The 26546-nt window shown below is 39.9% G+C and overlaps 1 protein-coding gene across 12 annotated transcripts in view; it reads left to right on the forward strand.

Annotated features, from left to right (window-relative positions):
- Window positions 1-26546, forward strand: part of dock4 (dedicator of cytokinesis 4) — a 329858-nt gene that overhangs the window by 168127 nt on the left and 135185 nt on the right. For all 12 annotated transcript variants that reach the window (XR_010006703.1, XR_010006702.1, XM_062982447.1 and 9 more), the window contains 3 exons: window positions 18775-18856; window positions 19951-20011; window positions 24691-24823. Coding sequence is in view for 10 of the 12 variants with exons in the window: in XM_062982447.1 (XP_062838517.1) it covers window positions 18775-18856; window positions 19951-20011; window positions 24691-24823 (276 nt within the window). In the remaining 2 variants the exon portion in view is untranslated. The remainder of the gene's footprint in view (window positions 1-18774; window positions 18857-19950; window positions 20012-24690; window positions 24824-26546) is intronic.

Consider the following 26546-nt stretch of genomic DNA (forward strand, 5'->3'; position numbering starts at 1 on the left):
CACAGGTCTCAGCGTGCAAAAGTCCCAGTGCCTTAGGGCTTGGAGCTTTTTGACAGACATTTCCTGCTTCTGTCCCTGAAAGCAAGCTGTACAGCAGCAAAAATGACACACAGTGCAGTGAGTGTGAGGGGAAGGGTTGTTAAGAGGCACCAGTGTACTTTACATTGATTTCTGTCTATTTTCACACTTTGCTGGGTAGATAATATGATATATTTCCTGTTAAGAATTTGGGACCTGGACTGAAGAATGTCATTGCAAGATATGGGCAAAAGTTGAGTTAAATGCATTGGTAGCAATGGGGCACTAGGAAAAAAGAAAGGCAAAACAGGTCTTTAGTGGGTCAAGATTTAGTAGGTGTTTTCTCATGTCATGACAGGAGGGAGAGAGGATAGACAGTTGATTGTTCTGACTCTATCACAGGCTCTCACTGCTTTTTGTGTGTCAAAGAGGGAGCCAACAAATTAGTGAGTCTATATGAGGACATGAGTTTCTTGATTCACACCATCCTGATTTGAAATTGCCGATCTACAGTAATAGAGTATGCCCATCCTTCAGCTTCTCTCCCTCCAACAAGGGTGAAGTTGTGATAAAACCTTTTTGTCATGGAGCCAGATCCCAGGGCTGAATTTCCAAGCCCTGAATCTGACTTCATAACATAAAACAACCCTGCAAGCACCTGGCGGGAGAAGATAAAATGAGCCTGGGAACTCAGAGTTGAAAGTATAAACAATTATAATTGCTGTAGTGTGTGGGAATAGAAATCATGGTAGAAATGTGATCCCGAAGGTGGGGTTTGATGATGATATTTGCGTGTGATATTACGTTGCATCAGAAGTGATAAAATTAGATGTATGTAAACATTAGGTCATTCTCGACTTTTCCAAAGTCATGTATTCTTCAATAAAGATTGAATTTGAGAGCAGCTATCTTTGATCTGCGTTCAGACTGGTCCTTTGAAGTGAGCCTGACATTAAAGTCGAGAATCCATTTCTCACCCTCCTGCGGAATTCGCAGTGAAGTGATAATGAGTGAAGAAGGAGATCAAAGCCCAAATGGGGCAGAGAGGCCTTTGCAAGGGGCCCGGCCGAAGAGAGAAGAAACGCTGCAAGCCATAGCTTCCTCTACGGGGTACCCCAGGCCGAACGGCGTGACCCAGAGAATTCCCAGGGGAGGAAGAGGCGTCTCTGCGGCTGCAGAAACCAGTTGGGGATCTGGAGGAAGTATGCCGGAGACCGTGGCCCTGCGGTTATCCATCCTGGAAACTAATTTATCCAGGCTGTCGGAAACCGTGGGGAGATTGGTGCCATTATTGGAAGAGAATCTCCAAAAGGAGCCCAGCCGATATGGCGCCGAGAGAGAACCAAGTAAAGAAGGAGATTGGAGCCAGAGGGGCCAGCGAGCGTCAACGCAGAGTCCCGTGGCGGCAAGGGACGAGGGAGATGAGGAATACTGGCGGGAGCTGGAGTTCCGGGACAGAATGGCGCGAGAAGTGGAGCGTCAGCGAGCCCTGGGAACTCTGAGGCCGCCATCTCCAACAGAGCTCCCAACCCCCCGAATGGGCGTCGGGGTGGAAAGGCCACTGGGGCCAGGGATCGGGTCCAGTGGATTTGCAGACGAAGGCGGAGAGGAGCGGGGGATCCAGGAAGAGGAGGAGGATGTGCCGTACGACGAGGAAAGGCGAGATGAGGGGGCTACAGCAAGGCCAGTATGCGGATGGGCGGAAGAGCCGACAGCGGCGGCAGACTTTCGGGAGCCGCGCAGAATGACCACCGGAGTGGGGCGCGGCGTGTTCCAAGGAGCCGCCCGAGGAAACCTGATGCAACCCTTCCCCATGCCTCCCAGACAGCATCAACGGGCTGCAGAATGGATGCCTAGAAGGGAAGATCTCAAACTAGAATACGGAGGGGAATCAGATGAACTGAACTTTTTTCTAATTAGCATCAGAGGATACATGGAAGACAATGCACACACATTCCCCTCCGAGGCAAGCAGGGTTCGAGCCATCGGCAACACACTAAAGCGAGGAGCAGCCAGCTGGTATGTGCAGCTTCATGCCAGACGCGACCCATGCCTGAGGTCAGTGCCCCGCTTCCTCGCCGCACTGGAAAACCGGTTCAGAGACCGGCTAGAGCAATTGAGGGCTCGAGACCAGCTGAAAGGAATAAAGCAGAGGGACAAAACAGTGCCCGAGTACGCAGAGGAATTCCTTCACCTCGCGGAAAGGGTACCAGAATGGTCTGAAGTGACCAAAGTGGAATTATTTAAAGAGGGACTACGCCCCGAGATTTTCAGCTGGGCAGCGCACAGAGACGACCCCGAAACGCTCCAGGGATGGATTCAACTAGCGGGGCGCGTCGAATCCACCCTGGCCCAAGTAAAGCGCTTCAGGAGCGGCAGCGGCCAGCAAAGACCGGTGGCGAGGGGTCGAGGAGAAACGAGGAAGCAGGAAAGACCCGGAGGGAGGCCGGGGATTCCCTCCAGAGGAGACGACAACAAACCTAAACCGGGATGCTTTGTATGTGGGAAGACGGGCCATCGAGCAGCAGAATGCTGGGCCCGGAAGGGGGAGCCGCCAAAAGCCCCAAAGCCCAAGCCAGCAACCGGGAGGCGCGCGGAAGAGGAGGTGCAGGCCCCAGAATCTTCAGAAAAACTGGTGAGTCGGGACAGCCGCATGATAGTAGTGCCAATCTGCCTCTCAGGGCTAGAAAATCGGGCCACCTGCAAGGCATTTGTGGATTGTGGGTGTTCTAGAAATATTATAACCCCGGAGTTAGCAGGAGCGCTGAAATGCCAGCAGATGGCGCTTGACTCCCCAATTGCATTTTCGCAGCTAGATGGATCAGTCGCTGCTGGGGAAGTATCTACAAAGGAAATACGGGAAATCCCATGTAAAATAGGCAAATGGGAAGGAAGAATATCCTTTGTGATAGCCCCTATTGCCACATACCACGTAATATTAGGGATACCATGGCTCGAACAGGCAAATCCTGAAGTAGATTGGAGAGGAAAAAGCCTAGCATTCAAAGAACAGCAGATGCAATGGGAGATAAGCAAAATTGCAGAAGAGGAGGACGAGGAAGAGGAAGCAGGGGAAATAGACCCACAGCTATTGCCACCTGAATACAGAGACTTTGTGGATGTTTTCAATCAGAAAGAGGCCAGTAAATTGCCTCCCAAAAGGAATATAGAAGTAGAAATTGAAATAACCCCAGGAGCAAACTTACCCAAACCAAAAGTGTATCCCATGTCTGTGCAGGAGAAGGAGGAATTGAGGAAATACATTGATAAAAACCTGGCGCGAGGCTTCATTAAGCCATCCAATTCTCCTCTCGGGGCCCCAGTGTTATTTAGGAGAAAGAAAGACAACTCCCTAAGATTGTGCATTGATTATCGAAATTTAAACGCAATTACTAAGGACAATAAATACCCTATGCCCTTAGTCAAGGATTTAATTACCGTATTGAAGAAAGGGAGCATATTTACTAAACTGGATTTAATTGAAGCGTATCATAAATTAAGGATCAAACCGGAGGATACTTGGAAAACTGCATTTTCCTGCGCATTCGGCCATTTTGAATACGAAATTTTGCCTTTCGGGTTAAAAAACGGAGGCGGCTGCTTTATGCAGCTTATAAATGAAATACTACACCCGTTATTGTACAGAGGGGTATTCATATTTCTTGATGATATCTTGATCGTAACTGAAGATAAGGAAAAGCACGTAAAATTGGTCCGGGAAGTTTTGCAGAGACTAAGAGAAGCAAAGCTGTACGCAAAACTGTCCAAATGTGAATTCAATAAAACTCAAATTGACTTTCTGGGGTATCGGATATCTCCAGAAGGGTTAGCTATGGATCCAGCTAAAGTAGCAGATGTGAAAGAATGGGGAGTGCCTCAAACAAGGAGGCAATTACAATCATTTCTGGGGTTTGCAAATTTTTACAGATCCTTCATAAAAGGTTTCGCGCAAATAACCGCACCCCTTACAGAACTTTTAAAAACAAAAGGGAAAGGGGAGACAGCAAAAGTGAAAGCTCCTGGCGCCAAACTGAGTTGGACGCCAGAATGCCAAAAGGCATTCGAAACCTTAAAAGAATGCTTCACTGAAGGACCCATCCTAAAACACCCCGATATCAGGAGCCCTTTCATAATCCATTGCGATGCCTCAGACTGTGCGTATGGGGCAGTACTATTGCAAAAAGATCAAAATGGGAACTTAAAACCCTGTGGATATTTGTCACGGAAGTTCAGCGAAACTGAAAAAAGTTGGCCAATATGGGAAAAAGAGGCATTAGCCATATTAAAAGCCTTAGAATGCTGGCGACACTTCCTCGAAGGAAGCGGAATCCCATTTGAAATTTGGTCTGACCATAAGAACCTACAGTATTTAAAGTCTCCTAGAAAATTGTCCCCCAAACAAATTAGATGGGCGCAATACTTCAGCAGATTCGATTTCCAATTAAAGTTTTTTCAAGGGAAGCAGAACGTCTTGGCAGATGCTCTTTCACGCATGCCTCAACACGAAGGCATAACCACAGCAAAAGAGGGGACAATATTCTCTGACAAACAATGGGGCTTAGCTGTCAGGACAAGAGCACAAACCCAAAAGGAGGACACGGCTTTTGTTGAACTCGGCGGGGAAGAAAACTGGGGAAATGAACTGAAACAGTCTTATGAAGGAGATCAATGGATCGCGTCCAACGCAGAAAAGGGGGAACAGAAGGGGGGATTTTGGTTTGTAAACAAGAAACTGTATATCCCAGCAATATTAAGGATTAAGATTCTGCATCGTTTTCACAACAACCAGAGCGCTGGTCATACAGGAATTACAAAAACAACAAAGGCAATAGTAAAACATTGTTGGTGGCCAGGAATGAGGAAGGACATAAAGAATCATGTTGTTCAATGTGATGATTGTGCCAGAAATAAATCGGGAGGAGGGAAGCCTATGGGATTGTTACAAACAGTAGCGGAACCTACCAGACCTTGGGAATGTGTAGCTATGGACTTTGTGGGAGAACTGCCGGTTAGCAAAGGACATCGTTATATTTGGACAGTATTAGACCTGTTTTCTAAACAGGCCCACTTTATAGCGCTGACGAAACTACCATCGGCTGAGAAACTAGCTGAATTGTACATAAATCATATTTACAAACTACATGGATGTCCCAGTAGAGTAGTCAGTGACAGAGGAGTACAGTTCACAGCAAAATTTTGGGAAAAATTCTTGGAAATGCTAGGAGCAGAAAGGAGTCTAAGTTCTGCTTTTCACCCCATGACAAACGGGGCGGTAGAACGTACTCAGCAAACGCTTGGGCAGTTCCTTCGAATGTACTCTAACGTGAGACAAAATGACTGGTCTAGGTGGTTGGCTTTTGCGGAACTAGCCTTTAATTCAACGATACATTCAGCAACAAATAAAACCCCCTTTGAAGTAGTTTACGGGTATGAAATACAGCCTTTACCCCAGTTGCCAAGGTGGACAGAAAATGAGGAAACAGAGGCAGGGAAGTGGAAAACGCAAATGCTAGAATGTTGGAGTCAAGTGACTGCATCCTTAAAGGAAGCACACAAAAAGTATAAAGCGTTCGCAGACAGAAAGAGGGTGGAAGGCGATAAATTAAATAAAGGAGATCTAGTGTGGTTAAGTACCCAAAACATCAAATTGGGGCTACCTTCAAAAAAACTGGGCCCCAAATATATTGGACCATTCAGAATACAGGGTGTTATCAATGAAGTGACTTTCCAGTTGGCATTGCCAAAAAGTTTAGGGAAAGTACACCCAGTATTCCATCGCAGCTTACTGAAAAAGTATATGGGGACTTTGGACAAAATGGACACATAGAGTTATTGTTTGATTTGTTTCAGAACTATGATGAAAGAAGAACCGAAGAGGAGGACGAAGAAAACGAGGGCGCCATGTCATGGAGCCAGATCCCAGGGCTGAATTTCCAAGCCCTGAATCTGACTTCATAACATAAAACAACCCTGCAAGCACCTGGCGGGAGAAGATAAAATGAGCCTGGGAACTCAGAGTTGAAAGTATAAACAATTATAATTGCTGTAGTGTGTGGGAATAGAAATCATGGTAGAAATGTGATCCCGAAGGTGGGGTTTGATGATGATATTTGCGTGTGATATTACGTTGCATCAGAAGTGATAAAATTAGATGTATGTAAACATTAGGTCATTCTCGACTTTTCCAAAGTCATGTATTCTTCAATAAAGATTGAATTTGAGAGCAGCTATCTTTGATCTGCGTTCAGACTGGTCCTTTGAAGTGAGCCTGACACCTTTTCATTGCCAGATTCTCAAGAACAGTCCAAAAATGCCGACAGAGGAGTTGATCTATATCAACAATCCCATATTAGAGCTTCTTATCTGTATCAAGAGCAAGCTTTTTTGAAGTTTAACAGCTCTTCATTACATACTAAAACCAAGCTGTCTGAAACTCCTCACTACACAAAGGGAAAGCTCATAAAAATATATTGTTGTGGGGAAATTCCTTCCTCTTCCATTTCTGGCTATTATGAGGACTGTAAAAGGTAAATGTAAAGGTTTCCCATGATATTAAGTTTAGTCATGTTCAACTCTGGGGGTTGGTGCTCATCTCCATTTCTAAGCCAAAGAGCTGGCGTTGTCCGTAGACACCTCCAAGGTCATGTGGCTGGCATGACTGCATGGAGCGTTATTACCTTTCCGCCGAAGCGGTACCTATTGATCTATGCACATTTGCATGTTTTCGAACTGCTAGGTTGGCAGAAGTTGGGGCTAACAGCGGAAGCTCACCCCACTCTCCGGATTCAAATCACTGACTTTTCAGTAAGCACATTCAGCAACTCATCGGTTTAATCTGCTGCGCCACCCGGTAACTGTACCTTTGTCCAAAGTAAAGCCAGTGGGATGTGGGTGGCATTTTCACCCTGTAAACTCTGGCTGCACTAGATCATTGGATTATAGTGGAGCTGGGGGATTCGGCAGAGAAATGAAGGCGTCCCCCACTTGGTCAATGGGTTTGGGACCAGCATACTGTCAAAAAGTGGAGATAGTTGAAATATGGAACCAAATCTTGGATTTAACTTACAAATGTATTTTTGCATTGTAAGTGTGGATTTAAAACTGAAATGTAGTCTTAAAGAACTCGGATTGCAATGCGAAGTTATTATAAGCACAAATATTATATAAGATGAGATGCACCATGAATGATTTTTATGCAGTATTGTCATAAGATGGCACTGAGTTGCTTGAGAGAAAAAATAAAACATGAAAGCATTCTGCAAATATGACATCTGTTTTGGGCATAACTTAAGTTGATCGAAAGAACAGGCTGTTTAAAAACAGGTCAGTGAAAAGTGAGGGATGCCTGTGTGAATGATGGGTGAGCATTAACATGTATCATTACATATAGGTATACTTGTGTCTGCTTACCCATAGCCATTCAGGGTTCCTGGCGCTAAGTACACAGATGGTTTTAAAGATTAGTCTGCATTCATGTTATATTGGGGGATGGGGAGCCTTGGCCATCCAGATGTTCAGCGCTGGAAGCCCCAGCTCTCATGAACAATGGAAAGTGACTGTGGAATCTGTAATCCAAACCCTTTGGAGGATCACAGGTTTTCCACTCTTAAAGCGCACTGCCCATGATTTGCTGTAGGAAGCAGTCTAAATGCAGGAAACATGTTCTCCACACAGAGCGTGAAACTGCCATCCATCAGGTTCTTGCCAGAAGGGCAGCTGCGTATGTCAATGCTCAGCTTAATTAAACTGGTTAGGAACAAAAACGTGTTTGGAAGCTTCTGTTCTTTTTCCTAACTCTCAGGTAAGCTATTTCTGGCAGCTCCTCTTGGTAGTTGTCAGCATCTGTAGTGTAAGCAGGAGTGATTTATAGAGCGTGAAAGCAGAGATAGGAGGATGTGCCAGAGTCTTTTGTCTCTGCTGTTTGGTCAAAAAACTGCCCTTACTTTCCTTTAAAACAAAGCAAAACAGAGACAGTAAAAATGGCTTTAAAATGAATATTTTTCAGCTAATGTATACACTGGGATTTTGAATATTCAGTTGCATGGAGAAGATCCCTCTTCCCTTAAGAAATGTGTGTGTATTAATTGAGATTCCAGAGGATAAAAATATTTCAGCTCAAAGCAGTGACCCATATTTTTCACGCTTGATTTACATTTTAGCAAATTGGAAGGTAGTCTACACCTGCCGCCCTGTTCTGCAGCTGACACTTTGAGTACTCCAGTGGGAGAAAGGATAACATGGCAAGATTATACTTAACATCTCTAAACCCTTTCCTGTTGTATTGCCTTCATGTATGATGGAAGGCAATCACAATAAAGGCCTGCTTCACACCTCCACATATCTGCTGGCATCACCCGCTGACTTCCATGTATTTAGAAGGTAATAGGATAGTCAACCCAAAACATTCTGCTGCCTAAGGTGGCACAGTATAACCTCGAAACCTGAACGAAAATATGTGAAAACTAAAGATGGGCAAGTTGTTTTCACCAATGAACTGAAAAATGCCACACATGCTCTTCCACATCCCCATTTCTGGCAGTAAAAATACAATAATAATGAGACTGGTAACTTGTTGCTCTTTCTTGATATCCAACATATGTCTCCTGAAGTGTCTACCTCAGTCTGCTTAACGGTAGGGCCAGCCTTGGGTGAGAACAAGCTTTTACAAAAAGGATGCTTGTATCAGTCTGAACATCTGGAAATCAGAGGCTGTGCTAACAATCTCACACGATAGGACTGGCAGTACTCCTGTAATGTAATGGTGAAATTTCCATTTCAATTTATGCTTCATTGATCGCATAGTCTCCAAAGCAGACTGTTTGGTTTGCTCATTAGAAATGATTTTAAAAGTACCATAATTGGGAGCAACTGAAAGTTCCCAATTAAAAATATCCTTGAAACACAGTACATTTGGGGCAAAGTGCTCATTATATTTTTGTGCATGTGAAGATAACTCATTCTTAACAGAAGTTAAAAGCTTTCATGGTTATCACATTTATTGCTCTTTGTGTAGGTACTATGCCCTTCTCAAAAGCATCCCCCCTTGTTTCTTCTTTGTCTCCCTTGCTTTAAGGGGAAGTTAACACCCTGTTTCATGAAGAATTGTGTAGTGTTAATAAAGTTATTGCATCAATGCTTATGTTTAATAGGTTTAATAGGCTTCACGTAGTCAGCAAATCATGAATGTAACCACTGAATTGTGCTGAAGATGTTCTGTAAACCTTCATGTAGCAAATATCACAAAGGGTGAACAAGAGTGTATGTGATCAGGCTGGTTATGCACCCAAAGATGGTGCTGTGTGGTGCAGTCCAGTGTGAGGATAGTGCATCCTATGCAGACAACATATTCATAGATGGATACAGCATATTGCGTACGACGGTTCCTTTGGTGGAAGATCGCATGGACAGAAGAATATTAGCTGGTAATGAGGATCTACAGGATCAAGCTTACTCATGTCTGCACTTCAGGGTCCTTTTGTGGATATATGTACGAGACACAGTGTGCTGTAGTTGTTTGAGCATTGGACTATGACTCTGGAGATGAGGGTTCAAACCCGTGCTCAGCCATGGGAATCTACTGGGTATCCTTGGATAAGTTACTCTCTCTCTAAACCTCAGAGATAGGCAAGTGCAATACTCCTTCTAAACAAATCTTGCCAAGAAAACTTCATCATAGGTTCTCCTTAGGCTCACCATAAATTAGAAATGACTTGAAGGCACACAACACCACCAACAACAACACCACAATGGAGTTAATATGGGAATAAGTCTTATTACAGTATAACAGAAAATACTAGTTGGTTAATATTTTACCTTGAAGACAAGCATTTTGCATAACAGATATCAAGTACAGGAATAGTTTACCCCGTCTCAGACAATCTATTTAAACTGGCATCACAGATGTAGATAAAGATAGAGAAATACATTATTTCTGTGATGAACCTTTCACTGTTGGAAGCATACTGTTGCTTTAGTTATGGACACAAAATTTCAACACCCAAATCCCTTGTTGACCTGCTTGGCTTAATCTCCTTAGTGTTAGGGTTCTCTCCCTTCCCCCAATACTTTTCATTGCAAAGCAGCTGAAGTAGACTGCGTAGGACATATTTCAGCTGTCACATGCTTGGGGAGAGTGAAATAAAACTGAATGACATTACTAAAGAGGAAATGTTTTGTTCCTCGAAAACTTGTTCTTGCAATACATATCGACTTCGAAAAGGTGCTTCACTGTAGTCTCAACATTTGGATTTGATTTCCTGCTCATCCCATTCAGAACCGTAGGAACAATACTGCATTTTATTATTATTATCATTGAAACAATTGCAATCTTATGCACGCTTTCCTATAGATAAGCTCCATGCAGCTTAAAGGGACTTGCTTCTGAGTAGACATGTACAGGCTTATTTTCTAATTTCCTCTTTGCTTTGCTTTGAAGTCATGCCTAAATCTGTTTAGAAATTAATATCCTCAACTATGAAATCGGCCAGGCTAAGACACTCCCTTATATGAGATATTTTTTATCTTATTTATCTTGATCCATTATGATTTTTTTCAGTTTGAATCCTGCTTATGTTTTTCTTATTCTGTTGCATCCCTTGCAGTCTTGCAGTATTCAATGTAGAAAAAGAAGCCTTTAGCTCTGCAGCAACAGTGAAGAAGCTATAACTAATGCTGTGCCGCATTGTAGTATTTTTTACCTTGAATTATACCTCCTTATCCTGACTTTGTGAGATTTGGAACAGTGTTTCTGATTCCTCCCATAAAGGTGCCAGGGAATGGTTGAACCAGTTTCTTTCTTGACACTCCTTTATGCTAACTTGATGACACATGAATTATAGTTTTGAGCAGGGAAGAGGCATATGGGATTTTAAGCTCACTGGATGCCTTCCTATCTAATGTGTGTGCTCATGGGCACAGATTTGTCTATTCTGAATGGTTCTCCATCAGCACACACTTACTGAACTGCTGCTTATGTGTGGGCTTGTTCTTACATATCTGGAATTTTCCACAATAGATAGACTAATCCAGTTCTTTTTCCTAATTACTGTGAAGCTAATTTTTCTGTTAGAATGATGTTATTATTTCATTGCAATAGATGGTATTCTAGAAGCTTCAGTGCATTTTTTTACAAAAACTTGACTAGATACAAGTGCGTCATGACCAGCAACAGAAGGGGGAAAATTGCCTTATAAACATGCTTGCCACAGAAACAAACTTAGATGTGAAGGTGCTGCTAATGGAGCGTCTTCAGTGGTGTTGGTAAACCAAAGCACCTATTTTCTTAGCTATGTGCAACATTGTTGAAATACAATACATTGGACATATTGGCTTATCAGAAAGCCCTGGTTGACCAAGGACAGGGAATTGATCAGTGGACAAGTGAAAGAAGAGATGACCAGGTCCTGGAAATTCTCTTTTCCTTTGCAATATTGGACTATGTGCACAAAAACCCACCTCAACAGAGTAGGCAGCTAGAGGAGTCACATACAGTCAATCCTCCACATCTGTGGATTTGACTATTTCTGGATTTGATTGTCTCTAAGAATCTCTAAGTCTTTCATTATGACGCTTCTGCCAGAAGTTGACCATAGGACTATGCTGGAGGATCTAGATATTCCTAGAGAGATGGTCTCTCAGGTTTAAAAAATAGTAATTTTATTATTTGCTTTTTAAACGCTTTTGCCCATAACTCCAGCAAATGTGGAAGGCTGAATGTATATCTTTTCTCTAGGGCTGTGTGGATACTGGGAAAACTAATCAATTTCTGATGTCTCAAAGCCAGTGAAAATGCTGGAGTGTAGAGAAGCATGTAATTATATGTAATGTTATGTGTCACCTTCAGGGAAATGGTGTTCTTGGGTATGTAGCTGGTAGTTGCCACTTGAGACTGCGAATTTTTGAAGCTATTTCTTGAACTCGAGATGTAACTTGCTACTGATATTTGAAATGTCCTAGAAACTGATTTCTACAAACGCTTCCACTTCTGCAATTTATCACACCACAGGCCACTCTTGTTGACCAGTAATAAAGTTCTCTTCAGCATTTTTTACACTAGCTTTGTCTTGCATGTGGTTTTGGTTTTTTCTTGAAGCAAGCAGTAAAAATGAAAAACATTTTGTTTAGACAGCTGGTGCTGAATAGATTCCTAGTTTCTAGGGATATCAGGACTGTAGTTCAGGACTAAGGAGATGCAGTGTGAAATGGAGTATTTTTTTGAAAAATCAAGACACTCTTATGTGTCCTGACTTATATGTCATGCTGTCTTGATTCTTGACTTGGATATGCTTTGGCCATTGACAGTAAATGCTCATTAATAGCAGGTCAAAGTCAATAGAAAACACATCCTTATCTCTGGAGCAAATGAAACCATTTGAATTTTGACATGGGGTAAATAGTAATAATAAGAAAAGGATATTCAGATAAAACACAGAGTTCTGAAACTGATTGCACTGTTTATGCATCTGTTTTCTTACATATTTGCAGCTTTTACAAAACCACAGCAATTCTTGAGTGTTTTCTCCTTGGCTCGGGAAGCTGCTGTATCCCATATCAGGATGTTGTCTATCCATACTGCAAAATTATAGCAGTTTGATATCAAATAATTAACTGCCAATGCGCAATGCTATGAAATTTTGGAATTTGTATTTTGATATGTGATTTACCCTACTTCTGCTCTGGTTCCACAACAAACTACAAATCTGTGTATTCCATACGATCGAGCTATAGAAGCTGAAGTAGTGTCACACTGCTATAATTCTGGTCCTCTGGTTTAGCTTTGTACATACTAACTGACAATATGTTTCTCTAAGGTTTCAAACTATGAATTTTTCACAGCACAGTAAGTCCTAGGAGGAAGCCAGACATCTCAAGTGGTGAATCCTGGGTAACCCAATGGAGAAAAGTGGTAAAGTGATGGAGAATAGAGTTGTGTCCTGCATCTCCATTGCTATACTTCTAGCTGCAGGGGATCATTGCTGTCTTGTTACAATTGATTCTACTTCCAGTTCGCTCAACAATATTTTTTTTCAAAATGAAAAGTATCATCCAGTCCTTTGCCTCAGATATCAACATTTCTTGGGCTGGCCCTTTTCTGTCTTTTCATTTTAGATAATTATAGCACTATGATTTCAAATTAACAGCCAGCTATCTATCTATCTATCTATCTATCTATCTATCTATCTATCTATCTATCTATCTATCTATCTATCTGTCATCTCCTGCAGAAACCTGCAGTTTTTACATTGCCAAGGCACTAATTCTCTCTAGTTAAGAATGTTAAATAAATTGTTCAAAACTACAAATCCCAGTGTTCCACGATTCTGCCAGGACATTAAATGCAACCATGGGGGGGGGGGGGACTCTTGCCCAGATAATTGTCTTAGTAATCTTCATATCTGAATCATTTTGGACCTTATATGGAGACCCACGATGCACTCTAGAAGATAGTGAAGTTGGGCTGGATGACAGTAACAATTTGGAAGTGACATTTGTGACAAGAGTGTTACTCTGGGGGGTGGTTCATTCTGTTTTAGTAAATGTATTTAAAAACAAGTGTGCTAGACGATCAGTCAAATTTGAATACCTAAATAAAAGGGCATGAGTTTTGTTTCTTTAACTTGCAGAGACTATCGTTTTGAATGGCAGTAGTGTTGACTGTTCAGAAATGTGATAGATTAAGTATTTTTAATCTGGAAAAATAAATGTACAGATTAAGCTTGACACCTTTTAGTTGATTTTGCAGTGTAGATGCACATGTGTGCTTTTGCTTTCACAGAATCAAATTATTCAGTAGATAGTATTGCAGGCATTTACAGTAACTGTTTCTATTTTGAGGGGAAATTCATCTCCCCTTTTATGGAAAACTGAAGTCAGTACGATGCAGTCAGCCCTCCACATTCATTGGGGTTAGGGGCACAAGACCCTCATAAAAGTAGAAAAAACACAGAACGACTTGAGAAATCTCTAGGTTTTCCAGTATAAGATTATGATCAACCTTCAATTTCAACCTTCAGAAGTTGACCAAAAATCACAACGAAGGACCTAAAGATTCCTAGAGAAGACTTTTAAATCAAATATGTGAAAAATGTAATCTTCAAAAGTCATTTGTGAAGTGCCAACTTTACAAAAACCATAATGCTTTTTTTTGTTAATTGCTATACTTAGGTATTTTTTATTAATTAATTTCAGGGATTTCTACTTATTTCTCTCTTGGTTGTTAACTCTGCAGATCTACAAGCTACATGAGAAAATTACTCTGCTGTAATATTATTATTATTATTATTATTATTATTAATTATTATTATTATTCATTTCTATCCCACTTTTCTCCCGTGAGTGGGATTCAAAGTGGCATACAACATATAAAATTCATACAAATACATCCAACCATCTTGGTAAAACATAAGACATCTATATAAAAGTATATAGATTTAAAATTGAGTGGTGACTGGGCCTCCATGTAGCACTAAAGTAGGCGGGATCACAAGCATTGTACACTTGGATCTGCAAACTGGATATAGAACGGTCATAATCACAACAGTCCTAACAGAAACATGGTTGAGTTTTCTAGCACCAAGAGGGGTGTTGTGCAAGGTTGAGGGGAGTAAAAGGATACTGATGACCATCCAAAGACCATCAGTGGTTGTGATATCAGGCTAGATGTTTATGCCTTTGGAAGCTTCAATGGTCCTAAAGGTTTCCTTGCTCTACTCAGGCCTATTAGGACCATCCCCACAAATACATATGATATTGGAACCATGTGCAGGCCTGGACCTAGAAGTACAATATGCATACATCACGTAGTCCTGAATTAGGAAGTATGCTCTTGATAAGAGCCCTACTGGTAAAGCAGAATGTTTGGAGCATTACAATGTTCAGGAATCGAACCAAGAATTCTTCACTTGCTGTGAGAAGTGACAGCTCTTCTGTTAATTCACAGTGAGAAAACCCAGCCAGTGTGAATTTAGGTTTCTTCCAATGTGAGGATTCTGTCAGTGTAAGGTCTTGTTCTTTTCTCTCACTCTTCCCATATGTTTGTGTATCTGCCTTCAAGTTGCCTGTTGATCAATGGCAATTCCATTAATTTCTGGAGTTTTATTAGGCAAGGAATAATCAGAGGTAGTTTTGTCAGTTCCTTATTCAGAAATCATGCCTGTGGCATATTCCCACATACCCCAATGCAAATGCTACTTCAGCAATTTTAATTGTATGCTGCCTTGGATTGTTTTTCTTTCTTCTTGTCCTTCTGATCTATGGCTGTTGCTTAGAGGGCTTGACCCTTGCCTGTCCTGGTCTCTGTTGCTCACCTGACCCCTTCAAAGTGACATTTACTCTCCTCTGAACTCTGAAACTTGATCAACTGGGGTATGACCTCCTGCCAGGCTCTGACAGCTGTTACTGCCCCAAAGTTAGAAATTAAACATGCTAGTTTTGACTTGTTTAGAGCAAAGTTACAAAAGTGTTTCTACTTGCTGTGAATATCCGGAGTGGAGCATAAGCTTGTTAAATATTTCATTAAAATGCATCCCAGAAGAACTTAACTTTTACTAGAGGGTGCTCAGGGTTACGGAATATATAAAGAATAAAACAATGTCCCTTCTCTTGTGCCTTTGAATAAACTAGCATAGACATACTGGCTATTTTTACTGTTGTACATAGAATCAAACATATGTTTAACAATCACTTGACCTTGACAAAGGCCAAGGAAACAGCTGAGAAAGCTATACTTTAAAAAAGAATGTCCAGAAGGGGTTCTTGTTTGCTTTGGCATCACTTCTTAAGAGAATTGGAAAGTAAAGAAATGCGAAAGGTGTTGTATGTGGGATCTGCTTGCTCTCACATTTGTCAGTTTGCCCCTATCAGCATTGTTTACTGAGCCACCTGTCATTTTCATAAAACTGATGCTATGGAGTGTATAGTTGATGACTGAGGGCCAGAAGCTACATTCAATTCTTCCTCTTGAGTAGTTTGTCCTTGTTTGCTTCGTTTGACAAAGTACAGCTGCCAAATCTACAACTAAAGAGGAAATGGGGACCATCTTAAATCTTTTCTTCTGTGCTGTTTTCTTCCATAAAATTTGTTCAACCCTAGCTATTCTTAGCCAGTCAAGGAAAAGGCAACAGAGTCTTCCTCTTTTTTTCTGGCCATGTTCTTTTTTGGAAGGGTTATAGCATGGCCGAAAGCACGAATGGAAGAAGACGTCTATCTGCCTTTAGCTTGCAGCTTCTATGGCTATGTTTTGCCAAAATAATAATTCTTCTAGCTTGATGACTCCTAGCACTCGCAGTCAAAAGACACCTGTGAAACTATTATACTGTTCTCAGTTTGTGTTTTCTCTGTGTGTAATTTGTGTGTGTGTGTGAGAGAGAGAGAGAGAGAGTGTCGGTCTTGCTGTCTATGTACATCTTTAGGAGTGTAAAAAGAAGGTATGAGGTATGTAGCTGCAAAATATGAAACGCAACCATGTCTGTAGCCCTGTAAAATTCTATGACTAAGACCTCTTCCACAAGGCTGTATAAAATCCACATTGAAATGGATTATATGGCAGTGTGGACTCAGATAACCCAGCTCAAAGCAGATATTGTGGATTACCTATCTTAATATTCTGGGTTATATGGCTGTGTAGAAGGGCCCCATGGTAGTGTCTGCAAAACAAAACATCCTCTGGAAGCACCCAAAATTTAGTGACATGCTGCATGCAACTGGATGTTAGAAGTCCTTCAGCTCTACGATTATTGTGTAAATTGCTCACTTATTTCTCAGTTATTTGTCATCTTCAAGACAATTCTGTCACAAGGTTTTCTAGCTAAAATTTATTCAGAGGAGGCTTGCCATTGCCTCTTCTTAGGCTGAGAGAGCATGACTTGACCAAGCCAGTAGGTTACCATAGATGAGTGGGGATTTGAACTTTGGTTTCCTTCGAACAGTGGTTTTCAACCTGTGGGTCCCCAACATGTTTTGGCCTTCAACTCCCAGAAATCCCAACAGCTGGTAAACTGACTGGGATTTCTGGGAGTTGTAGGTCAAAACACCTGGGGAACCTCTGACTTAGAATCTTTATCACGCCCTCAAAAAAATCACATTACTACAGAGTAAAGTTCTCCTATCCTTGACCATTGGCCATACTGTCTGTTCATTATGGGAGTTGTGATGAAATGCATATGGAAGATGCCATGTTCCCTGTGTCTTATGAGCAGACCCTGACTATACTGCTATATATTTTCTCCTTGCTGATCATGAGGAAAGTTGATAGTGGTCTCTGAGCCAAGATACCTACTGAAGTTCTAGTGCTTGGTTTTGTACATTATAAAAAAGTAGTAAACTGGAGGCAAACAGCGTGATATGGTCATCTCTGGTCAGAAACATTTCCAGTAGGCTACAGCATAGATATGCTTTGGTACTAATAATTGGGTGGGTACTGTTGCATTTGGGGCTTTCCACAAAAAATTGAGTCCCTACTGTTGGAACAGAAAGGTGAAAAACATCAGCATTTCATCTGTTCCATCAGAGTTCTTCTTCTTCTGATGATAATAATAATAATAATAATAATAATAATAATAATAATAATATTAATAATAATCGTCGTCGTCATCATCATCTTTATTTATATCCCTCTCTCCCCAAAGGGACTTGGGGCGGCTTACAGCCAACTCAGGATGACTTACATGCTCTCATGTACATTGTTACTCCATGTTGATTTTTCTATTTTAGAATATTTTTATCTTATGAGATCACAATGGCCTATCTGACTGATGTTTTACACAGGGCTACATGTACTCATATTGTAATAGCTGTTAAATAGTCTTTTAGTACAGTACAACCCCTGTATCTACAGGACCAGTATCTACAGTTTCATTTAACAATATCTGACCAAATATGTCCTCTCGAGGTATTTTCTAGGTCCTCCAGTGCAACTCTGGTATTCTTGGCTTGAAGTCTTTCATTTCAATAGAGATATGTTATCTGCAGTTCTGAGTATCCACATGAAGTCTTGGATATGGGGATCCTACTGTAGTTCTCATTGTTATTGAATTACGTACCTAACATATATGCATGTTTAAATCTAGAAATTCTAGTTAAAAATACCACCCCAAAACTGGGGTAACGTATCCATAGGTTGTTGTGAATATTGTACCTTAATTCATATTTAAAAAATGATCCATGTCTTTCTCTGAGTAGAGTAGAGAAAGGTGAGGGCTTTGTCTATTCAGGGAGACCCTAAAAGAAGCATCAACCCCCTCTACTCTCTCTGTGATGTTGCCACTTTTTGAATACCTGGACAGGAAAATAGCAGCGGTGGTGGCCAGAGCTGTCTGTCCCCTGAAGTCGGCCTTGGTTCTTTCCTCTCTCTATGGAATGACCTTCAGCTTATCCATTAAGTTGCATCAAAATCCATAATTTTGGCCCCCAAATCTGCCATCAACTCATTCATTAGGTAGACTTATACATTAGTATACACGGTACTTTATACAGCAGTTCTCCTTAGCAGTACCATCTGATTTTGATTTAAAGTCAATATTGCTCTCAGCTATGACCCTAGCTTCATGAAATTTTGTATTTTAACTGCATACCAAAAGTATTAAACTTTTTAAAAAAAATATGAAAAGAAAAGTTATTGTCACTTTGGAATATGGAAAGAGTTGATTTGGAAATAATGACATAAACAAAAGTGCTGAATATATTTGCTCCTTTATGTGCATAATAATGTCAAAATTGTCTTAATGTTGCAGTTATGTTATGTTGTTTTTCTCTTTGCAGTGAGAGATTTTTTTTAAGGCTTAATCGGAATGGTTTACCAAAATGTCCAGAGAAGCCAGAAAGACATTGTTCTCTTTTCGTGGTGAGTCATTCCACTTGTTCATTTATTTATCATTTATTTATTTATTTATTGCAGCTTTGTCTCTTTTCCAGTTGCCCAGCTATAAAATTCAAGTGCAAATCAGAGGAGGGAAAAATAGAAATGTCATGTCCAAGAGAAAGTTCCAAAAACAAAACAGTTTAATGTTTTAGAGACATTGTTCTTTTGACTCGGTTTCTTTTCACTGGGTATAATGGCTTTTTAGTTAAACTTTAAACACAAGACTTATTTACAAGTAAACATACAGATAATCAGGTTGAATAGATTGCAAGCTTAATACACACAATCACATAGTTTGGGCATCTATATTTAATTTGTTTTGAAGAACTATTATCCTCAAGTTTCTTCTAATGTCTCTCAGAATCATCCTGGTTAAACATGTGGTTAATCACTAAGGTTAGGCAATTAAAATATATTGAATCAATCCTTTATCTCCTTGTTTATTGATTGGTCTTCTACTTCCTAGATGGAAGTGCATTGTCTATTAACTTGATATCATCGGGATTTTAGCTTTATATTACTATATTATCTTATTGTTAGGTGTCTTGAATTTCATGTGAGGTTAAATACAATGAACGAAATATAAAATGAATAAATCAGCACATTCTCTTACATTTTAAAGTATCAGTTGAATATCCCTTATCCATTCAGAAGTGTTTTGGATTTTGGGATTTGAATATATATATATATATATATATATATATATATATATATAGGAATGCCCGTATTTGCATATATGCATATGATGAAAAAAAATGGAAATAAAGCTGATGTCTAAATACAAAATTTATTTACGTTTCATATAAATCGTGTACACATAGATTGAAGGTAATTTATACAATATTTTTAATAATTGTGCTTGAAACAAAGTTTATGCACACAGAACCATCAGAAAGCAAAAGTGTCACTATCTCAGCCACCTGTGTGTATAGTTTTGGATTTTGGAATATTTCAGATTTCATAATTCTGGATATGGATGCTCAGCCTTTAACATCTGTAAATCATATTGCTATACATTAATTACATAACAAAAAAGTGTCACATATTAATTATACATTATTTTCATTTTTCCCTAGGATTTGGGAAGCAGTGAACTCAGGAAGGACATCTACATCACTGTCCACATTATACGCATTGGTAGGTACATTTATTTCCCCATAGCTTTATGTTAAAAAAAAGATTAAGGACTGCATTATTGGTGGATAGACTCAATCAAGGAAGCCACATCTCTGGATTTTCAGGATGTGAGCAGGACTGTTGATAATAGGGACAACTTTCATTCATGGGATCACAATCAGTTGGAATTGATGGAAATGAATAACAATTAACAATAAAATGTAATTAAGCTAGGTAAATGGTTTGGTGTTTTAGTAGTTGCTATTATTGTTGTTAGTTCTTTAGGACCACCAGGTAGTACCACCAGGAGCCATGGTGCTGGCCGAACTGCTGACCTGAAGATTTGAAGGTTGGCGGTTCAGATCCGCGAGATGGGGTGAGCTCCCATCTATCAGCCCCAGCTTCCATGTGGGGATATGAGAGAAGTCTCACAGGATGGTAACACATTCAGGCATCCCCTGGGCAATGTCTCTGTAGGCAGCCAATTCTCTCACACCAAAAGCGACTTGCAGTATATTCTCAATTAGCTTCTGATACTATAAAAAACAAGTAGTACTTTTGCTTATGTTTAAACAATTAGTAATATGCACAGAGTTGGCCTAGGAAGAATTTTAGGGCTGGTCTAGATACAAGTTGTAAAACGGGACTATGTCTCAGACTGTATGGGGAAGGTCTCATGATTCAGCAATGCATTCTCTCCATACAGTGCTTTGAAAGCAGTCGCTCTGTTTATTTATATACTATGTTTATACAACACTATATTGTTCAAAGGTATCAATATTTGCATAACAGAATAATTCTCGTCATAACCAACATAATATTCTGTTAGGTAGCCATGACCATCTGTTGCTGTAAAAAAAGAATAAAAACTCCTATATCACTTGACGATGTACACATTTAGTATAGCCGGAGTTGTGGTGCAGTATAATCCACCTCATCAGGTACATGTACTGTTATCCAGTGAATTTCACCCTGATTCTCAGTATCTGGGTAAAAGCTCCTGATCTCTGCTTCTCTAGGAAATATGAGGATTTTCTTACATATATACACCTTTCTCTCTCTCTTGATGTCTTGCTCTGTCCTTTGCTCTCTGCCACCAGAGAGGTATCAAACATGCGGGATCTACTTGTAGTTTGAAATGACACAGTCCTGCAGCAATTTGTATTGTATGTTAATGTATTTTTCTAGTCCGGGCATCTTCTGGAGGGAAAGGTCAGAATGACACATTATTTGTAACCAGTCTTTGTTTCTTTCTTTTTTAATTGTAACTGATAAGTGATTACTAAACAACCGGGGTTTTTTAAAATTATTAATCAATGTTGATTGCAATTAATGTACCTTTCCATCTTCCCCTCCATTTATCCTAGACCAGCTTTGGTTCCTGAATTTGCCTTTCATTTCTTTAGTTTTGTAACATTCAGTGCTGATACAAGAATGCACATGAATAAAGACATTATTCCCTTCCCAGGATGATTTAACACAATGGTAAACGTTATTCTAGACAAATCTGATTTAATCTACAGACAATGTTGAGGTAGTATAGAAGAGAAGAGTTGTTAATCTTCTTATGTAAAGAAGCTGTCATGTGGGCTTCACTGAATTAAGTGGTGAAATCCTTACCTGTCATTCATAGTGGGTTTCTCTTTCTCTTTTCTTTCCCCCCACATATTGCCAGCTTGGCCTTTAAAGCTATAGTTGCATCTTGTGCTTTCTATAGTGGAATGCTGAATGCACCTTTATCTATTCATAACTACTGTTCAATGCATGTTAATTGATAGTAGTCAGTATTTGTCTTTGCTATGGGAGTTTGCCAAATTACAAAATGACATTATTAGCCTTTTAAGCAATATTATAGTGTTCTTCTGGAAACTTTGAGCAGTTTCGCTGGTAAGACTGATGAGAAACTTCTTGAGAAGGAAGCAAAACCGTCCTCCAATGTTATTCTGGGAAATCCAGGCCGAGTTGTTCTTAGTATTTCAAAGGCAAAGAAAATATTTTAGTAGAAAATCAGAAGCAAGGCAGCTGAGTGACCTGGAAAGAAGAAAAAGGGATAGAAAGAAGGGTCAGAGAAAAAAGCAATAATATAATAGAGCATTGTGAGGCAATTTGGTGTAATGGTTTGATCACTGGACTATGACTTTGGAGACCAGGGTTTGAATTCCTGCTCCAACATTAAAAACCACTGAGTGACTTGGGGCAAGTTATGCTCTCTCAGCCTCAGAGGAAGGCAGTGGCAAACCTCTTTTGAACAAATCTTGCCAAGGAAACTCTGTGATAGGATTGCTTTAGGGTCAAGTGAGCACCAGAAATGAATTAAATTCATTCTGAGTCCCTGTGAAAATCCACCCTTGGGTATCCCAAGATTTCTTTGCTTCATAATAAGCCGTATAATTCAGTGCTGGTGCTGGTGATTGAAACAAATAGCAGTCAGAACGTCCTTCTAATCAAATTCTACACAAATCTAGAAATCACCTGGTGATCTACCAATATATTTCATATCTTCTGTTTCCATACCTCATTTAGAACACGACTTCTTTTCTTTTTTTTTCTATTCATGACCTTTTTCCTTCCCAGAGATTTTTATGTGACCCCAGATATGTGTATATAAAATAGCTATTATAATGAAACATTTACTTATAACAAATTAGTATTTACAAGGCTTGCTAAAGAGGCTGTCAGAACCCACAGTTTAAGAAGCAGTGGTTTAGAAGACTTAGGTGTGAAGGGTATGTCTAAATCTGGACTCATGACAAAATTTTCTGCATACTATTTTGATGTTCATTTTTCAACACGTACTGTCTCATTGTGTTGTTGTGAGGATAAATTAAAGACCTCTGTGTCTTTCCAGGTAGATAGTTTGCTTATAGGTATAGTCAGATGTTTGGGTGTGAATTAAAATAGGTCTTTCTTCTACATCATTGGCTTGTCACATTTTAAAGGGCTGAGCTGTAGTGTGATGCAGGCCTTCCAATAGACACTGGACCAGAATTAAAGATTATTCAGAATATGACAGCACCAATGTGGGCCACAGACTAGACTGCATATTAATTGAGGGTTTTCATCTCTACTATGAGATGGTGGCAAAGTCACCTTGGAGTAGAAGATAACTGTGAATTCACCCTTTGATTGCTGTTTTAGATTCTAGAGATGTTAGCTATGAATGTTAAATGGAAGACTTAGTATTCCGTTCACCACATTTTCTGTTTGAGTTGCATCTGCTCAGCTGCTTATGATTTCAGATCTTGCAAAGCCTGGAATAGACACTCCGTATTTGTGTGTTTTCATTACACCAGTTGGACCGCAATGCATTTTTATGGCCATGCAGCACAGCTTATTTTAACACAAAGAAGACATGGCAGGCAAAAGAAGCAAGCAAAAACAGAGATTGTTAGGAATAATGTGCCTTTTGTCACCACATAAATTAAACATATAGCTCATGGGGTTTTAGAAAAGGGAAAGATTGAGGCAGGGAGCAGACAAGCTGCTGAAAAATTGTCAAAGCAGTAGCAGTGAAAAGTTTGGAGAGCACAGGGATGAAAATCAGCAGATGTCTGTATCCGTTCTCACACAAAGAATATGCAAAATGATATAGTTCTTGTTTTTAAGTTGTTTCTTAAATTCTTGGGTTTTTTTCTTTTTCGCTTCTGAGAATCTTTTGTTTCTTCCCTTTTTTCTAGTTCTTTTCCTGTACTTGCTGTCATATAGACTTTCTTGTTCAATTGTGGTAGGAGTTTTCTGTTACCAGCCAAGTGGGGAATCATAATGTCTATCAGGGTTGTAGAGATAGCACACAGTAGGCAGAAAATGTAGATAATGCTAAGATAGCACCATGGAGAGCTCCATGAATGTCAGAGACTGCTCTGGTAAAGACCATTTCTCAGATAAGAGTAAGCGCAAATGGTGTCTGTCAAGAGCCACGTCTCTGACCTAATGTTGCAACAGATCCAAAACATATTTGCTTTGACATTGTTGTATGCATACATCTTGCTTTTTGTCCCTTCAGATGGTTTTTCTAGGGCAGGAGTGGGTAAGTGAGGTACTCCTGTTGCTGGTTTTGGACTGCATCTCCCATAATCTGTTACTATTTACCTTGCTGGATAGGCTTGGTGGGCCCATAGTTGCTCAACCCTGGTTTAGAAGAAAGATGAACCCATCCTTTAATGTTTGGAGGCTGGCATTCTCTTTTCCTAAGAAAAGTTTTAGTTAGAGCATGCGGCTGGTAGCTATGAAACCTCTAGTACAAATTGCAGTTGTGAACAGGTCTGTTGGGAGTGGTTTGTGAATATGCTGTGCTCTTTCTTCAGGTACAATCTGATAAGATCATGAATGTTTTTTTAGATGCCAGCCGATATTATTGTTTTCTTTCTTGAGTACTCATTTGAAAAATGCTATCTACCCCTCTAAGGGGCTGCGGGTTAAACCGCTAAGCTGCAGAACTTGCTGACCGGAAGGTTAGCAGTTTGAATCTGTGGGATGGGGTGAGCTCCCATTGTTAGCCCCAGCTTTTGCCAACCTAGCAGTAGATCAATAGATACTACTTCAGTGGGAAAATGAACTAGAAGATGTCTACAGACAACACTGGCTCTTTGGCTTAGAAATGGAGATGAGCACCCCCCCCCCCCCAGAATCTGATTCGATTTGACTTAATGTCAGGGGGATACCTTTACCTTTTATCTACCCTTCTTATGTTGTTTCTACAGGTCGAATGGGAGCTGGCGAAAAGAAAAATTCTTGCAATGTACAGTACCGAAGACCTTTTGGTTGTGCAGTCCTCAGCATAGCAGACCTACTAGCCGGTGATACAAAAGATGACCTTGTTTTAAAAGTATACATGTAAGAAAAAGTTTATTTGAAATTCATCGCAACAGAGCCTGTAGGAAGTAGTTTTGATCCCTAACTTTGTATTTCTCAGAAGACCATTGTTCTTTTTATCAAAATTTCATTAAAGAATTAATGTGTATTTATTTTCAGCTGTATTTGCGTGCTAAGTTTCAATTCTGTATTGAAAAATGATCATAGGCCAACAATGAGACTGTAGCTGAGCTGTGTAGTACATGTTTTGCTAGCAGAGATCCCAAATTCAATCCCAGGCAAAGACTTTCATCCGCATCCCTGGAGAGTCAGTGCGAGCTGAGGCCAAGGACTCAGATAGACTCAGATTAAGACAACTTTCGAGGTTTCTACATATTTTTATAATGTGTGTATTTTTGAACTAGTTTCTTTGGAAGCAGGAAATAATGTTTTGGGAAGTAATAGAAAACCACAAAGTGAGATATCATCTACACTCAGGGAGAACTTTTGTTGTTTTCAGGGTTAGTACTTGGATTACAAATCACCTCAATGTCTCAAGGTCAATACTGCAGAAGCCTGTTCCCCTCCCTTGGTGTGTTGAATTATAGCTGCTGGAAGCAATAGTTTTGGGAGCAATTTAGTGTGCTCTTATTTTACTTTAATTTTCTGACAGTTCAGTTGAAAGTGTTCTCTGCTGGATTCCTCAGCAGTAGAGAGGTTTACTTGGCAATTGCATTCTGCTTTTGTAAATGTACCTGTTTATTTATTTTTAAAAAGGATAGCATTCTTTTCTCTTTAGCAGACCACACATGAAATTTGGATTGTAATTACATTCTAAATAGAATTTTTTTATTTAACTGGATTGTCAAATTTGAGTAAGTTTTGTTGTAAAAACAATTGAATTTTCCCTCCATGTAGCTATTTCTCTAGCTTGAATTGGTGTTAGCAGCTAGCTTCCAGTAGTGTCCTATTTTTAGTAAACCCACCACAGAAAGTCCATTACATTTTAAACCTTTAGTTACTTCATATCTATAGATAGTACAGACAGTATGACTTCTGCTGCCTGGAAGTCAACCAAAGGAAAAGTTGCTTTGGGAAATAAAGTACAAAATCTAAAATATGCATCATGGTGCAACAGTGGACCAGAATGAAGAAGGCATCTTTCCACCATGTCTCCTGTATCAATTTAATGATATAATAATATATAATAATATTATACTATACTAATATTATAATATATTGTATATACATGTAATAATAATAATATTATGATGTAATACAATGTAATGATAATTATAATTCACTATTATAATTGTATATTTATATTACATGCAATATTACTAATAATATTGCAATACAGTCATTTAATATAATATAGTGTATGTATATATATACTTGTAAACTGCCCTGAGTCCCCTTTGGGGTGAGAAGGGCGGGATATAAATGTTGCAAATAAAAAATAAATAAATAACAGTGTAGGTTTAACTTTTGCAGGTTTAATTATTTGCAGTTTTGACTAATATGATTTCTGTAGGAATCTCTAAGTCCCTTAGATGACAGTGCCAGATCTAAAAGGAAGTTACTCTGACCTACTAATGGAGTAGGATTCCTTGTATTCCTTTTGGCTTTGGGATTCAATTCCTCTGAACCTGGTGGCCCAGTGGGTTAAACCCTGATTCCAGCAGAATTGCTGACTTGAAGGTTGGGTTGCTGACCTGAAAGTTGCCGGTTTGAATTCAACCCAGGGAGAGTGTGGATGAGCTCC

This window comes from Anolis carolinensis, chromosome 5 (assembly GCF_035594765.1).
Source record: "Anolis carolinensis isolate JA03-04 chromosome 5, rAnoCar3.1.pri, whole genome shotgun sequence".
Taxonomy (NCBI): Eukaryota; Metazoa; Chordata; class Lepidosauria; order Squamata; family Dactyloidae; genus Anolis; species Anolis carolinensis.